Here is a 16,233-nt window from a genome sequence, read left to right on the forward strand (position 1 = left end):
ATATATATATTCGTAATATAAAATATTTAAATCTAAAATATTTAATCACTTGCCCAATATGTATAAAATATATATTAATACTCTTAATTCAATAAATATGGTAAAATCTATATTTAAATAGTATGTGTTAAGTCTAGATCGTATGTTTGTGCATACACTTTTCGATCTGACTAATTAATAATGATCAAAATAAAGGGTAATGAGTAAATGTTTTTTTTTTTATTTTTGAGTGACAAATGTAAAATGAAAATGTATGTAAAAAAAACTACTAATTATACTTTTTTCTTGTATATTGAAATCAATAAACATTATTATTATTATTATATATACATATATATATATATATATATATATATATATATATATATATATATATATATATATATTTATAAAAGTAAGAAATAAAGAAGTATTTGTGACACGTTTGGAAAAAATATGTAAATATGTTTGGATGTGTTGGAGTCAATAAAGAGAGGCTATTAAGTATATTAAGTAACTATTCTTTACCTCAAGCTTTCAATTGTGTTTACAATTATTTTTAAAAGCTAAAGAAACTTCTCTTCTCTTATATTTTTGAAACATAACTTTGAAAAACTGATTTAAACAAAAAACAATTGAATTTTGATGACTTATTAAAGTTAGAATAGCGACCAATTACAAATAATCCTCAATATCCTAGCACGTTAATCGCCACGACACCCGACATTTGGGTTTCAGATCCTGTGGTCGTACACGCCCTGACACCCATAGGGCAACCTTCACTACTAGCGTTAACATAAAAGCCTGTAACCCAACTGCCGTGCTTCGAAACACATTTATCTATATGAAAGTTTTTAGAGAGGGGCCTGGCAGGTAATACTAGTGAATGAGCTCGGCAATTTTTATGTGTTTACTATCATTCAAGATTTTTCAAAAAAATTATAAGGATTGATTGAAAAACATTTTTATTTTAATCAAATAATACAAACAGTTTTTATTAATTATACAAAATAATGGTGAACGTCAAAAATACATGACCCGTAATTGATATTTTGGCCTTTGTCACCGTTTTATATATTATAAAAGCGTTTACTACTGCTGAGCCAAGTAATACTTCAAATGCAAGTTTTCTATACCACTTGATCCCTTTACGCAAAAGAGAAGAATATAATTTCAACTGATCAGATAGATCTATGAATGACTTACATGAATTATAGTCAATTATAAGAGATGACTTTTATATGTCTGTTCCTCATCGTATATGTGGTTGTGCCAATATAAGTAGTGCCGAGACAAAGAATATCACGTTTATCCTGTAATTTAAAACAACTACCTCTGTATTACTTTCCCTTGCGTAAATTTCTCCTTTATTTAATTTTTGGGTCTCTACATTCTTTGGATTGTTTTTTCTACTTTTTCTTAAAGTACCGACAAGATGCGTTTTACGCTTTTGTAGTTCATGCGCGAATGCGACACTATATAGTAATTATCTGTATATTAAATGCGTCCGTGACCTAAAAGTGGCGATATAAGTGATAAAAGAGTCAAAACTGTAGCAGGTTGTTCTGAATTTTTATCTTGTCCATAGTATATTTTGATATCGTATGTATAGCCGTCTATACAACAGAATTTATACAGTTTTATTCCGAATTTAAACCTCTTATTTGTGATATATTGTCTGAATGACAATCTCCCTCTGAAGGGTACCAGTGTTTCATTTGTGCAGACAGATTTCTCCGGAATATAGACCTCTTTGAATTTATTTGTCAAGTTTTCTAATAAAGGGTTTAGTTTTCCCAAACGGTTATTTTTATCAACCGTTTTATTATCGTTGAAATGTAGCATTCTGAGAATGAATTCGAATCGGTTTCTTGTCATTTTACACGAAACACGATTGCTATATAATGGTTTCTTAGACCAGTAATCCGTCATTTTTGGAACCCTTGCTAGACCCATATACATTACAATTTCAAAGAATGTGGTAATTTCATCCCTGTTAGTATCTTTCTATCTCTGTAATCGCGAGAAAACTGCCATAGGTTTATTTTTGGTTTGTTGAGCATATCTATTGGTCTCTACTTTAATCAAATCCAGAAGTTCATCACTGAGATATATCTTGAAAAAATCATATGGTGCCTTTGTAATAAAACTCTCAGCTATCTGTGTTATAATACCGACATGATCTACATCAAAATTGAAATTTTTAAAATGGGAACCATTCGGAGGAAACCGGTGAAGTTCATCTTGTAAAAGCTCTTCATCATTTTCATTTTCAATCTGCATGGGAAAAATCTGAGCTATAACTTCCTCGATGACTTCATTAACACAAGACTGACATTGCTTTTTTAGAATTATCGGGACCTTTGGCCCTCTAGAAGTAGCAGGCTGCGCATCAGAATGACTTATCCCTAGGATAGGCGTAGTTATTTCAACATTGTTTGGATTACATTATCTAAAAAGCAATTAACTGTAACTGACTGATCGGCTGGACAAAGGACAAAATAATTACATTTGTATAAAAAAGAACTTTTTATAATAAAACGTTTTTATAATTTATATATTTATTCATAATATAACTATAATTTATAGTTTCAATGTCTATGTCATAAAAGAATTTTGTAATCGACTTTTTAGAGGCATATTTTCTATTGCGGATTTATACTCATATAAATCAAAGAAAATATTTAATATGTTATATATAATATTTATAAATAATCATTAACTTATGAAATATGAATTTTAACCCTTAAGTACCATGGCTGGATCAAAATTGGCCCCCCGCGTTTTTAATGCCAAGATTCGCTACCGAAACATAGATTGAGCATTGCGCGCTTTCTGCTAATCTTCGACCAGTAGGTGATTTATCGATCTACGAAAATTCCGTTAGTTTATCTGTTGCTACTGCAGAGTTAGGCACGCATAGGGTTAATTTTGACCCGCTGATGGTATAAGTGTTTCTAGTGCAATTAACGAGTAATTTGAAATGCCGGGGTGTAGTCGCAATAAACGTCGTCTGACACAGAAAAAAACTTGAAGAGGAGGGACAAAAAATTATGGACAATGGACTAGATAGTGACAGTGAGTTTTTAGACCAGGCTATTGAACACAGTGATCACGAAACAGACAGTGAAGAGGAATGGGACGATGATGACGAAAAAAATTGGCAAATTAATAATTCCAAAACTGGTAGTGAATATTCGGGTGAAGAAAGTGATATAGCTGACTAAAGGGATGTGTTTTATGGCAAAAATAGGTACAAGTGGTCTAAAACTTCTACCACCTTTTCTCGTACACGTAAGCATAATTTAATTAGTCATTTACCTGGTGTTATTGGAAAAGCTCGAGCTAGTATGCCAGAGAAACTTGATGCTTGGGAATGTATTATTAGCCACGATATATTGCAAGAAATTCTTGAGAAAACCAATGAACGAATAACTAATATGGCTTCTAAATATAATTTACACAATTTATCGTGTCAATATACCAATCATCTTGACATAATTGAATTAAAGGCCTTCTTAGGCTTATTATATTTAGCTGGCGTATTTAAATCCAATAATGAAGATTTAAGGTCTTTATTTGCGACCCAGCTACTAGACAAGAACGTATTGCGCACGGAGATAAACTGGCAGCTATATCCAATATTTTTAATATGTTTATAATTAATTGCCAGTCCAATTATAGCTGTGGTGAATATCTCACAATATATGAAATGCTTATTGCATTTAGAGGAAGGTGCCAATTCAGGATGTATCTCAAAAATAAGCCAGACAAATACGGTCTGAAAATGCAGTGTTTAGTAGACTCTAAGACACATTATTTGCTAAATGGTTTTATATATACTGGAAAAGATACACGCAGAGCAAATCCAAAAAAGTTACCCATCCCCACTCTAGATGTTTTGACACTTATTCCACCAATTTTTGGTACAAATAGAAACATAACAGCAAATAATTGGTTTTCGTCCATTGAGCTCATAAAAGAACTGAGAAGCCATAAAATTTCATACGTTGGAACTCTAAAAAGGAATAAAAGATAGGTTCCTGCTGAATTTCAACCCCAAAAAAACAGGACACCTAATTCTGCCTTATTTGGTTTTACAGGAAGCGAGAGCCTTGTATCTTTTGTTCCTAAGAAAAATCGTGCAGTGTTGTTAGTGTCAACTATGCATCATTCCAATACAATGGTTAATGGAAAGCCAGAGATTATAAATTTTTACGAGACAAAAGGTGGGGTGGATTCATTGGATAAGGAATGTGCATGCTATAAAACTGGCAGAAGAACTCGTAGATGGCCTCAAGTAATATGGTTTCGCATTTTGGACATTGGAGGATTAAATGCTAACTTAATTTTTAATAGAGTTCAGCAAAATCAAATAATGGAAAGAAGATTGTTTCTAACCACTTTAGGTCAAGAACTTATTAAGGCCCATTTAGCTCGTAGAGACAGCAAACTTGTTTACCGAGAGAAATTCGTAGTACCATTTTTAAAGTTTCTGAACTTCAGGAACCAATGCCTGCCGCAAATCCAGAGCCACAACGACGAAAAAAGAGGGGAAGGTGTAAAATATATCCATATTCCAAAAACCAAAAGAAAGAAAGCTCATCGTGCGATAAATGTCGAGATTTTATTTGCAAAAATCATTCCCGCATACAGACGTTATGCATAAGCTGTGTTGAAAATTAAGGTAAAATCATGCTTGTCATTTTTGAGATACGAAATCTAAATCGATTTTTTTTATATTAGTTAGGAGTTATGATACCTAGATTTCACCATTGGATATAAAAAAACTGCACATTGTTATTATTTTTCTTATAATTCGAGAAAGTGCATAGCTATGTTAATTTGACTGAATACAAAAGTTTTTTTTTAAATAAAGTTATATCTAATTAACCAAATTCGTTTATTTTTATATAAATGTAAAAGTAGCTGTAAACAAAATAATTTAAAATAAAACAAGTTAAAAAAAGAATATTTTTGATACAAAAAACAATGGGCGGTCAAATTTGACCCTGCCATGGAACAAATGTTACTATTTTTGGCCATGGTAGTTAAGGGTTAAGTATATATTTACCATTATATAATTTACTTTATAATTACCTATTTATATAGCAATAAAGTTATATTTGCCTTTTAGTTTTTTTTTCTCGGATTTATTTCTTCTAAAAAATCATTAGAATCAGTACTTGAAGATATATTGGAGTGTAATACAATAGACCTTGCAGTGGTTATAGCTGTTTCGCAGTAAGTGGTGGAAACTGAAGGTATTGAGGTGTTAGGCGGAAGCTCATCAATAGAAATCTTTGCTTTTATAGGGAACCTAAAAGTGATTATGTTTTAGTTCAAAAAATCCTGAAGGTTGAAATATAGTTTTTAACTATAACACATTAAAACGTTTTATTTAGATTTAAAAATGGTTAACTAGAACTAAACATACAAATATTTAATCCTTAAGCCGTAAACAACACAACAAAAAGTAACATAAGTTAATAAGTTTTTGGTGATATGTTTCACATAATAATTACCTTTTTCTAATTTTTTCTTCCTGGCTTCTAAATTTAATGCAATTTCATCAGACTCAACATCTGATGATGAATTACTGGGCAAATAATCATCTGAAGAATTATCTATGAAGTCTAAAGTCTCTTGTTCTTCGTCTGATAATAACTCATTTCACAATTTCAAAAGTCTCTCTTGCTCCTTTTCGTAACTTTTTTCCATTTTATTACGACACAAAACACAATACAATTTTTTATAATTCACAACCAACCTTATTACAAACAAATGGATTTTAGACTAAACAAAACAACTGCAATTTTAGCACACACAGACTTGTTTTTTTTTCCTAAGTTAATGGCACTGGCAAAGCCAAAAGGCCAGTCATGTCACACAGACTTGTTAGAACTCAAAAAAAAATGAAAACCGATACTCGGGTTTCGCGGCGCTCGGTTGTCAGAGGATCTGAAACCCATAAATAGGGTGTCATTTTCAAAATACATTTTTAGAGAACTTTTTTAACCTAGCGCTTTATAACAGCCAGTACATCATATCCGAGGTAAAAACCTAATGATTTACTAGAAAAACTAAGTTGGGCCTGGAGATGGGATATTTTTCGCGTCATTTGGGCGATTAACGTGCTAAGAGCGTTCCAAGTTAAGAAATTAACGTGGCGGAGATAGGGCCATGTATTTCTTATGGACGATAGAAGCGCAACGATGCCACGATGAACACAAGCACGATTCAGGGTTGTATAATTTATACTTTCGTTTTCACATACATGAATTAAATTAATGTTTTTTAACGAAATTGACCAAAAGTGCCCATTCGAAACAGGAGCTGAAAAATAGGGAAAATGATTTTAATTAAATAAATAGTATTTACAAAAGATAATTTTATTTTATCTTATTTTAATTATAGTAACGACAGTTTATTTGTTTTTCGTTAAGAATATTATATATCATGAATCATAGAAATCAGTAGAAAATAGTGCTTATTTAAATCATGTACTTTGCCGGCTTAAAGATTAAAAAGCAAATAAACGGACCGCTTGGAATGCATATATCTAATTACTAAAATTGCAACTTAAAATAATACGGTGTACGTATGTCAGCGATTTTATGTCGTTCTCTGAGACTACATAATGATAATAAGGCTTTGTGGTTCTTCAGTTGTTATTCTGACTTTACAGTTAAATGTTAATTGAAAATGGAAATTCGAAAAATATATCGACAATCTAGTAAACCGCATGCCTGAGAGTTTTGGCAACACTGATCTCCATAAGCCTAATGTTATTTTCTTAACGTGGAACGCTGTATAGATGCCAACTATGTAATAGTATTTATTTTTGATAATTATATTGCCAAAATAAAAATTTTGTTAAATATTCTTTTTCATTTAATAATAATAAAAAGATTTATTTATTATTAACAGATAGCTGAAAAAATGTAACAAGTATATGGAAAATTAAAATTAAGAATGGGATATTTACTGGTTGGTTTTATAAATAAACTATATAGAAATAACGTATTTATAAATTTTGATTAGATTTTGAACTTCCGATCTTTTGTTTAAATTATTATCACTCCTGCTAATACAAATCATTTCTAAAATGGTCCTTTTGAATTTATTACTTTTATTACACAAAATTTTAATTATCAAAATCTATAATATGGTCTTTTTCGATTACATGCTCTGCTAAAGAACAAGATGGTTTTTTTATTTTACAATCACTTTTGTGGGAAATAATACGAGTTGACAGATTTATTCCGGTCTCACCAACATACACAGCTTCACACTGAGTACAACCAATTCTGTATACTACATTTGTTTTATCTAATTTATCTATAGAGTATTCAGTTTTAGAATATAAAGATCAAATAGTTTTGATGTTCTTTGTTGCTACTTTAATATTGTCAATAACCTTTAGTATTTGTACTAATTTAGGTGTTACTGATGGTATATAAGGTAGTGAATGATATAATAGATGTTCTGATTGTTAGATATAATGTTCCGAGATTTAGCAAAAAATGGTGTTAAGTTAATTATATTAACAGTATTGGAAAAAAAGCATCCTATGTAGCATATCTGGAGCATAAGAGTTCTCAATTAAAATAGTTTTCAACAACTGAATATCTTCTTGTAAATAATCTGGATGGGAAAGCCTTCAAACACGTTCCTTTAATCCTGTTATAAGGTTCATTTTCATCTTGTTGTAATAGCTTATAAATCTATTACTACACATAGGTTTTCTGAACCATCTGGTTTTTAACACATTATCTGTAGTTCTTACAATTATCATATCAAGAAATGGTAGAGTTACGAATTAAGCAAACAGTTTCTGAAATATATAAAGAGGGAAAAGTTAAAATCCCCTGCTTTTAAAGTAGCTTCTGCAATGTGTTATTCTACTAAGTCCAAAAAGATACCGTATTACTCTTTGTTTGTAATTTAAAAATAATATCCGTACTGAAACCCCAAAAAGAAAGACCATATCGGAGATGAGACCCGTTTAAAGAAAAATATGTTATTTTGGAAGATGCTAAATTAATTTCCTTCGAAACAGATTTTATTGCATAGCAGGCCCAGGCTAGTTTCTTTTTTAACAATGGTATTAAGAACTTAAGATTTTTAAATTATCGAAAAATTGCTGAATTGAAATTTATAATAAAACCTGACATGTATCAAAGTCTCTCCAAAATTATTTTTTTTTTTAATTTTGCTGTGCATAGTATCATAATAAATGATATGTTAAAAATTGACTAAAGGTCAAAGTAGCTTTAGTCGACATGTTATTCCTAAAAAATTATTTAAATATAATAGTTTTTAACCCAAGATAGGTCCAGTTAAGTTACGTTACGACATATGTCCAGTGTAGAGATTTTTTCTTACTTTGTAAAAAAAATTACAGTCAGCATAAAAATGCTATTTTCAGGTATATTTAAATATATTCTTTTACTTTATATTACAAATTGTCTAATTACAAAATGTAAACCATACAGCTAATTCAAACCACGTTCGGCAGACAAATAAGTATAAGTATAAAATAAAATAAGTATAAAATCAATAATGACCTTATAAAATTGAACTATGTGGGTTAGTTGTTTTCGAAATATATAGCATATATTTCGTCAATATATGCTATATATTGACGAAAACGGCACTTAACGAAAACCTTTTAACATCTCGTCGATTATGACGTATGACCCTGAAGTATAATATTGAGAACATTTATTTTCCAATAGCTTTCTTATAGGAGCTAAATTATCAACAGCTCTCCTTTCTGGTCTGGTTTGCATCCTTAAAACGAATACTTCACACAGGATATGGAAGCGCTTCTGTGTCATAGTGGCAGCAAAATATGCAGCTGCTGTTCCATCGTTTGCCCACAATTCATGAATGCTGAAATTCTGCCCCTTTTTTATTCTATCTATTCTAACAAAACCAACATTTTTCTGTAATGTTCCTACATTTCCTCTAGTAGGATAATTAAATATTTGACGTTAGTGAATCATTGTTAAATTAAAATTTTATTATTTAAACCATTGTTCTATTGTCGTATAGCTCTAAAGATGTTTTTGTTAGCGGAAAGCGCTCAGCTAGGAATTAAAATTGTTTACACACTTTAAAAATACTTCCCTTTTTCATCTTTTGATTTGTCATAGGTGTATATAACATTGTTTCAGCCATTACCTGCAGATCCTGTTAATGTTAAATTTACAAAACTCTTAGACGTTAAAGTAGAAGGTAGAACTACAGCGTGGAATGATAACCTGGGAAGATTTATGTATCAGCAACCTGAAGAAATTAATATAGGTAAAGGAATAGTTATTTTCTAAAAACGAATTTTTATATATTTTTTATTTTTTTATTTATTTCTGTATTTCTCTTATTTTTATATTTTTTATAGGTACATATTTTTGTATTTAAGACATTATTATTGGTGCAACTGAATGCGAGTAATTAAAGCTCATACTCTTTTCAAAACTTTATATTTCCTTACCTTTTATTTGTATATAAATGAATAAAATAAGAGTTTTGGATGATGATAGATATAAACAGTATGGAGAAGATAGTAGATATATTTTTTGGTTGCATTAGAGAATTGAATATCGCACACACTCACCAAGTTTAAAAAACAATTTCTATAAAACTAAATAAGGCAAACAGCTCGCGTTTGTTCACAAATATGTTCCCATTAGATTTTTTTGCATAATAGTCCAGATAACTTTGCCTTTTTTTCGTGACACTCGTCCGGCCAGGCAAACGACAGTTGTTTTGAGTACTATGGACGTCTATAACAAGAACGTATAATATGTTTCCTGCAGTCGATTTTGTGGACAAAGTAAGATCAAAAAATGGTAATTTGCATTTGAAGCAAATTTAAGAGAAAAAACTTAAAGTAAGTAAAGTAAGTAATATAAAAACCTTTAAAATAGCGTTTATAAATGTTTCTATCTTTATTTGTTGCTTAGAAAATTGCAAAATGAGTCAAATATTTTGAATTTTTACAAATAGTATTACCTTTTTTTTTTAAAAATAAACTATTTTAAAAATAAAATAAAACAGAAAATTATTTATCGGTCATCATACAAGACATGGATACCACTTTAAGTTCTGAAGCAACAGCTGAAACCAGTTGTCAGCTCATTAGTGATAACGAAAAGGATATTTATGAGCAAAACAAAACACCTAAAGGTTTTAACCTAAGGAATGGAGATAAGTATAATTTGAATATTTTTGTTTTTATCGAACGAAAAAATATTGAAAATACCGGCCGTCTTCATCCCTTATTTGTGGGAGATGTCTTACACAAAAAACTAAATGTTAAGAATATTAATCAAATTAGATATGTTGGAAAAATGGAATAAAAGTTAGTCTAAAAACATGTTCTGGTGCCAATGCTTTAGTAAACAATCCTCTTTTATCAGAAAATGATCTTGTAGCGTTTATACCAAATCATTTATTAGAAATTAAGGGATTGATAAAAGATATCGATACTCAATACGATACGAAATATATTTTAGATAATATAACATCTTCAACAGTAGTTGATGTTAAACGTACACATCGTAGAATAGAAAAGGATGGTAATATACAGTATGTCCTCAAAAAAACCATTATTGTAACTTTTGAAGGGAACACCTTACCTAATTATATTTTAAAAAATAGAGTATATTTTTCGGTAGAGCGGTTTTTTAGCAGTTACACAGTGCTTTAGATGTCTACGCTATGGTCACATTTCTAGGCAATGTAAAAATATTGGAGAGTTACTAGATTAGATTAGATTAGATTATATTGTAAAACAAATGACCACGTTTCCATTTCAAGAAAATGTCCTCATTATGAAAAACAACGTAAAATTAAGAATATTATGGTTGTACAAAATATTTTCTTTATTGAGGCAAAAGAATATTGTGAAATGTCTGATTCTGGTATATCTGTAAACAATAGTTTTTCTATTTTATCCACCTCCAATTTTCCGCCTTTACCAGCGGTTGAATCTAAGTCTAGAAATTCTAACTCGTTTTTACACTCAAATTTTAAGTGAAGAACATTCTCTTAACGTAAATCCCTGTATCCAAAAATTAAAAATACTGTTATCTAATTTAACAACTTAGCAGTTTAGTATAGTATTTACGTAGCTAAAAGCTCATATTAGTCTTAAACATAATAAAAGAGTAGACCAGTGGCAAAAGACAGCATTTTCAGGGACGAGAAAGTATTTTTTTTTTATTCAAATTAACGTGTCTCGACATATATGGCCATTGACACGGGAAAAAAATGTCTGGAGTATAACATTATACATATTACATTATTAGATTGTATAAGATAAACACAAAGTTACATTAAATTTGAAAAAATATGGTGTTACAAACTTTGTTGTTTTTTTTTGAACGAACAATGTTACCATATTTGTTATATACGATAGTATAATCTGCAATCTTTTAAAAAGTCAATTAAAGCACCGTACACATTTGGCGAACTAAGTATCTGTTTCAGGTTACCGTTTATATTATGCGCTAGTCTATAATAACTGCACTCAACGAGTAAGTGTTCTACTATAAGGCATTTATCAGTAGTAAAGCAAGTGTGTCCTATTCGGAGTTTTCGAATGATAAGTTTGTCCCTCCTAGTAATTGTAGGTATCTTAGATGAGTATTCAGTGGAGTTGATTATGTGCAGTTTTGTGTTTCGTCCATTTCAATGATTTTGCCATGTTTTACGAGTGTTTTGTTTTATGGTTCCTGCTAGATCTTGATGAAGTTGAATTTTTTCTAGGCGTAGTTCAGAACAACTTCCTTTTCTTGCTGCAATATCTGCAGACTCATTTCCAGTGATCCTTGCATGAGTTGGGGTCCAAAATATGGTTATTGATGTTCCTCAGCTGTGGTTTTGATGACAGATGTGTTGAATTTTTTGGACTATCGGATTTAACGAGTATATGTTGGCAATGGACTGAATTTAAGAAAGAGAATCGGTGCATATAGCTAAAGATTTCGTATTAGGAGAATTTCTTTCAAGAGCTTTAAGAATATCATATAATTTTGCAGTGTGAATACTACAAGTGATTGGTAGTCAGTGTAGAGCTAAGGTTATGTTTTCGGTACAGACAGCACAGCCAGTATTCTTTTCATTTTTAGATGCGTCAGTATAAAGAACTTGATTGTACTGTTTTGCATTTATTGCTTAATAAAATAATTGTCTAAGAAGGTGGTTAGAAGTGTCTTGTTTTTTAATTCGAGTTAGACTAGTATTGAAAGCAGGTAGCTTTTTGGTCCATGGAGGAATATTGGAAGTACTGATGGGGGTAGTTATATTCAGGTCTATAGCTGCTAGCAAAGGATTTACTAATTGTGGAAGGGGGTAAATAGATCTGTTTTTATTTTCAAGAACGTGGTGGATGTTAATAAGCTTAATTACTGGGTTTTTTTGGATTGACGAAAACTCTAGTGAAATAATAAGAAAGTAAAAGCTAACGTTGTATGAAAAGAGGAGGTTCCAAAACTTCTACATCTAGACATATACGTAAGGAGGTCGTTTCTATTAAATTTAGAGATCTAAGATAAGTATTAAAGGCGGTCATGTGGAGCATGTATCTATAATCTAATTTAGAGCGAATAGAGCTCTATAGATTCTCAATAACAGATTTTCTTCAGCTCCGCATTGATGATATGCACGTGTTTTCAATATGTTTAGTTTACCAGCACAGTTATCCTTGAGATTTTTTAAGTGTATTTTCCAGTTTAACTTCTGTAGGTAAATGAACATCGTTTAGATATATTTCCGGGTTTTGAACAATTTTGATGTTGGTAAATCTTAGTATCGTAGATTTTGAGCTATAAAGTTTGATGCCTCGTTGTGTGGACCACAAACATACGTTGTTTACAGCATTTTAAATAAGGTTTGATATACTGGATTTGCTTGCTACACTACAGTAAATAAGTAGATTATCTGCGTACAGAAGAGCTTTTACCGGTTGACGAACTTCTTTTGAGATGTCATTAATTGCTAAGTTAAACAGAGTTGGACTTTAAACAGAGCCTTGAGGTACACCATTGAGTTGTTCGAGAAAATTTGACTCATTACCGTTTATTGCAACTTTAAATTTACGATGATTTAAAAAGTTATCTATGAACGTGTAAATATTGTCTGTGATGTTATTTTCGATAAGTTTTTGTAATATTACATTCTTTGGAATAGTATCGAAGGTCTTTTGAATATTAAAGGCTGCCACAAATGTATCATGCTGCATATTGAAATTCTCGGTTATATGGTTTTGTAGTAATACTAAACTGACCATTGCGCTTCGATGTGGTCTGAATCCAGATTAAACGGAGCTAATCATTTCCTTTCCTATAGCAAAGGAAAGCTCTTGACAAGTAAAAGGTGCGTTTAAAGCGAGAAGGTCATCTGAGAGATCTGTAGTAGAAGGAAGATCTTTATGGGGAGTCAGAGTGTTTGTGTAGTTTTCGCTTTTGCTTTAATTATGAAAATGAGTTGCCATAATTTTAGCAATTTGATCATCTTCACTTACTATTGAATTATGATAACTAAGTGCTGAAATTGACAAGTGTATTGGTTTTCCGTGCATTTGTTTAATTTTCTTCCAAACTTGACTGGAAGGGGCGTCAATAGTTATGGAAGAAATGTATTTATTCAAACAGTCTTTTTTAATTTGTTTTATTACTCTTCGCGCTATAGCTTTTAGTTGTTTAAGTTTAATTAAATTTGACTCAGTTCTAGTTCTACGGTATTTATTTAATGCTGTTCTGCTTTCTCGGATAGCGTTCTTACATTTAGTATTCCACCTGGGTATAGTTTTACGAGCAGACGATATTGTGGATGTTCCAATGTGCGTTTTAGCAGCCAGGGTGATTAAACTCACTAGGGAGTCTAGTGCTATATCAGGATCTACTGATAGTTGTAGCTCGTTGATCTTGTTTCCAATGAAGTCTGAAAAGTTTTTCCAGTTAGCTTAAAATAATTTTTATTTTGAAATTTTTGCTCTGGGTTTGCTGATAGAATTGGAAATCAAGATATGAAAGTGATTACTGCCATAAATTCAATCCATTGTAGCCAAGTTAGAAGTGGTGTTAACCTTGGTTCACATAAGCTAAGATCAATTGAGGAGAAAGTGTCACTAGAAATGTTTAAGTATGTTTTGGATCTGGTATTCAATATAGTCGATCGGATAGCCAAGCGGGCTGGGCGGCTGGCTTCTCCTTCGCTTCAATGCGAGAGATGTCAGTTCAAATCCCCGGCTCGGTGAATAGCAAACAAAAAGGCTAACGCAGTAGTTTAAAATTCTAAAATGAATCTGCGGCTTAGTCTAGAATATGCTGGTATCTGATCGGCCTATGGTGGAGCAGTACGGCAAGAGATAAGGGCTTGCGGCTAGGTGATACTCCTCCATAGATCCCTACCGGAAGGGCGTGGAACGCCTAAATACCGGGTATATATATATATATTCAATATAAAGATGTTAGAAGAGTTTAAAACATTTTCAACGCCCTTTCGTCTATCAAATGTTTTTTTCGATACCCAAAGTGAATTATGGGAATTAAAATCGCCTACTAAAATAAAGGGGGCTGGAAGTTGATTAATTATAAGCTCAAATTCAGTAAGGCTGTGGGAAGGTGGTATGTAAATGCTACAGATAGTAATTTTATCTGGACACCAAAGAGTAACAGCAATAGCTTCTAGTGTGGTAGTTAACTGTACTTCTTTATAATAGTAGTCTTTATAAGTATATATAGATGTGCCTCCACTAGCTCTGATAAAATTTGTTCTTAAAAAGTAATATACTTGAAAACCATTGAGATATTTCTTGTCCGTTTGCTTGAAGTTTGTTTCTAACTTAAATGGAAAGTCTCTTTTGAGTTTGTTTTTGGTTAGATTTACTTTTTTTGTGGCTTGCTCTGGTAAAATAATCTTTGAATCATGTTCTATTTCTGATAAGTCAGTTAACTTTGGTCTCTTTTCACTTTTTGAAGTTATATTTATTTTGCGCGTGTCATTAGGTGTTTCCGAATTACCATCTTGTGGAACTACCGGTAGCGTAGTTAGCTTGGGAAATATTAGAGGGATGGGGAGAGAAAGAATAAAATTATATTGGACTTTAAAATTGCATAACCATAAGTAAAAATAAGCTACGTAATAACTGAAAACTTAAATGGTATCACTACTGTCTCAATCGTCCAACAAGGTACACTCTTTTGCATCCGAAAATCTCGAAGGATTATTGGCATAAAAATTTAGATTTTTCAAGATACGATATAGTTTCTATCTCCCGACTAAAATTCGACCACGCTTATCCTGCACATTTATATAAAATTAATTTATTGCAGTCGGATTTATGCGAAAATTGCAAAACAATTAGAGATTTATATCATATATTTTTTGCATGTCTTAAGTATATGATACAAAGGAACATATTATATATTAAGCTATTGCAAAAAAAAAAACATATATTCTTATGAACTTACTATCTTCGTATGAACAAACCGTAAATTTTGAGGATTCTTCTAGGTTTTATCAAGTCTTTTAAATTGCAACTTAAGCTTTGTTCTAGCTTTAAGTTACCTTTATTTTTTTCTCAGGTAATAATACACTTTTTTCGGGGTCTACTTAGTCTGTTGTTAGTCACCCTGAACGACCCCTGGGTGTGAAAAGTGTTGTTTTCCCCTTTCCTATACTTGACTGTTCGATTGGATTCGTAATAATGTTGGTGTATGGTAGGGTAGGCTTAGTTAGGCGTTAATTTTAGAAATGTGACTGGCTAAATGGGCACAGCTCCCAACGGCCAAAAAAAGTAAATACATCTCTCCAATCAACTAATTATTATTTGAATTAAGATGATATTTGTTGTTTAGCTATTAATTAAATATTTAACGACTTATGGTTTTAATTTGGCTTAATGCTCCTTGGATTGCATGCTGCTAATAGCTAGATCTCTGGTCTGGGTCTTGGTGTTGGCAATTAAAGTGGACTGTAATTTTAGGTCGCCATATGGCCCGTATTTTGTTCTCTGAGAGGCTTACCAAAAATGTTGTTTTTCTGTTTTCTCGAACGACCATGTATAAATTTATAGTATCAGACACGAATTCATCATTACCATCAACCTGTACGACTTCACTCTGGAATAGGTTTTCCGTAGCTCTTTTTATCTTTCTCTGTTATTGCTAACACGCTTCAGGTCATTAGTCCATGTAGTTGGTGGTCGTCCTCTGCACGTTTTGTTCATCGGTTGTCTGA

At 31.4% G+C, this 16,233-nt stretch overlaps 1 protein-coding gene across 3 annotated transcripts in view; it reads left to right on the forward strand.

Annotated features, from left to right (window-relative positions):
- LOC140446797 (microfibril-associated glycoprotein 4-like) overlaps positions 1-16,233 on the forward strand; it is a 76,221-nt gene that overhangs the window by 42,434 nt on the left and 17,554 nt on the right. For 2 of the 3 annotated variants that reach the window (XM_072539388.1, XM_072539386.1), the window contains exon 2: positions 9,162-9,291. The exons of the other annotated variant lie outside the window; for it this stretch is intronic. In XM_072539388.1, the coding sequence (XP_072395489.1) occupies positions 9,162-9,291 (130 nt within the window). The remainder of the gene's footprint in view (positions 1-9,161; positions 9,292-16,233) is intronic. 3 annotated transcript variants of the gene reach the window in all.

This window comes from Diabrotica undecimpunctata, chromosome 7, assembly GCF_040954645.1.
Source record: "Diabrotica undecimpunctata isolate CICGRU chromosome 7, icDiaUnde3, whole genome shotgun sequence".
NCBI classification, from domain to species: domain Eukaryota; kingdom Metazoa; phylum Arthropoda; class Insecta; order Coleoptera; family Chrysomelidae; genus Diabrotica; species Diabrotica undecimpunctata.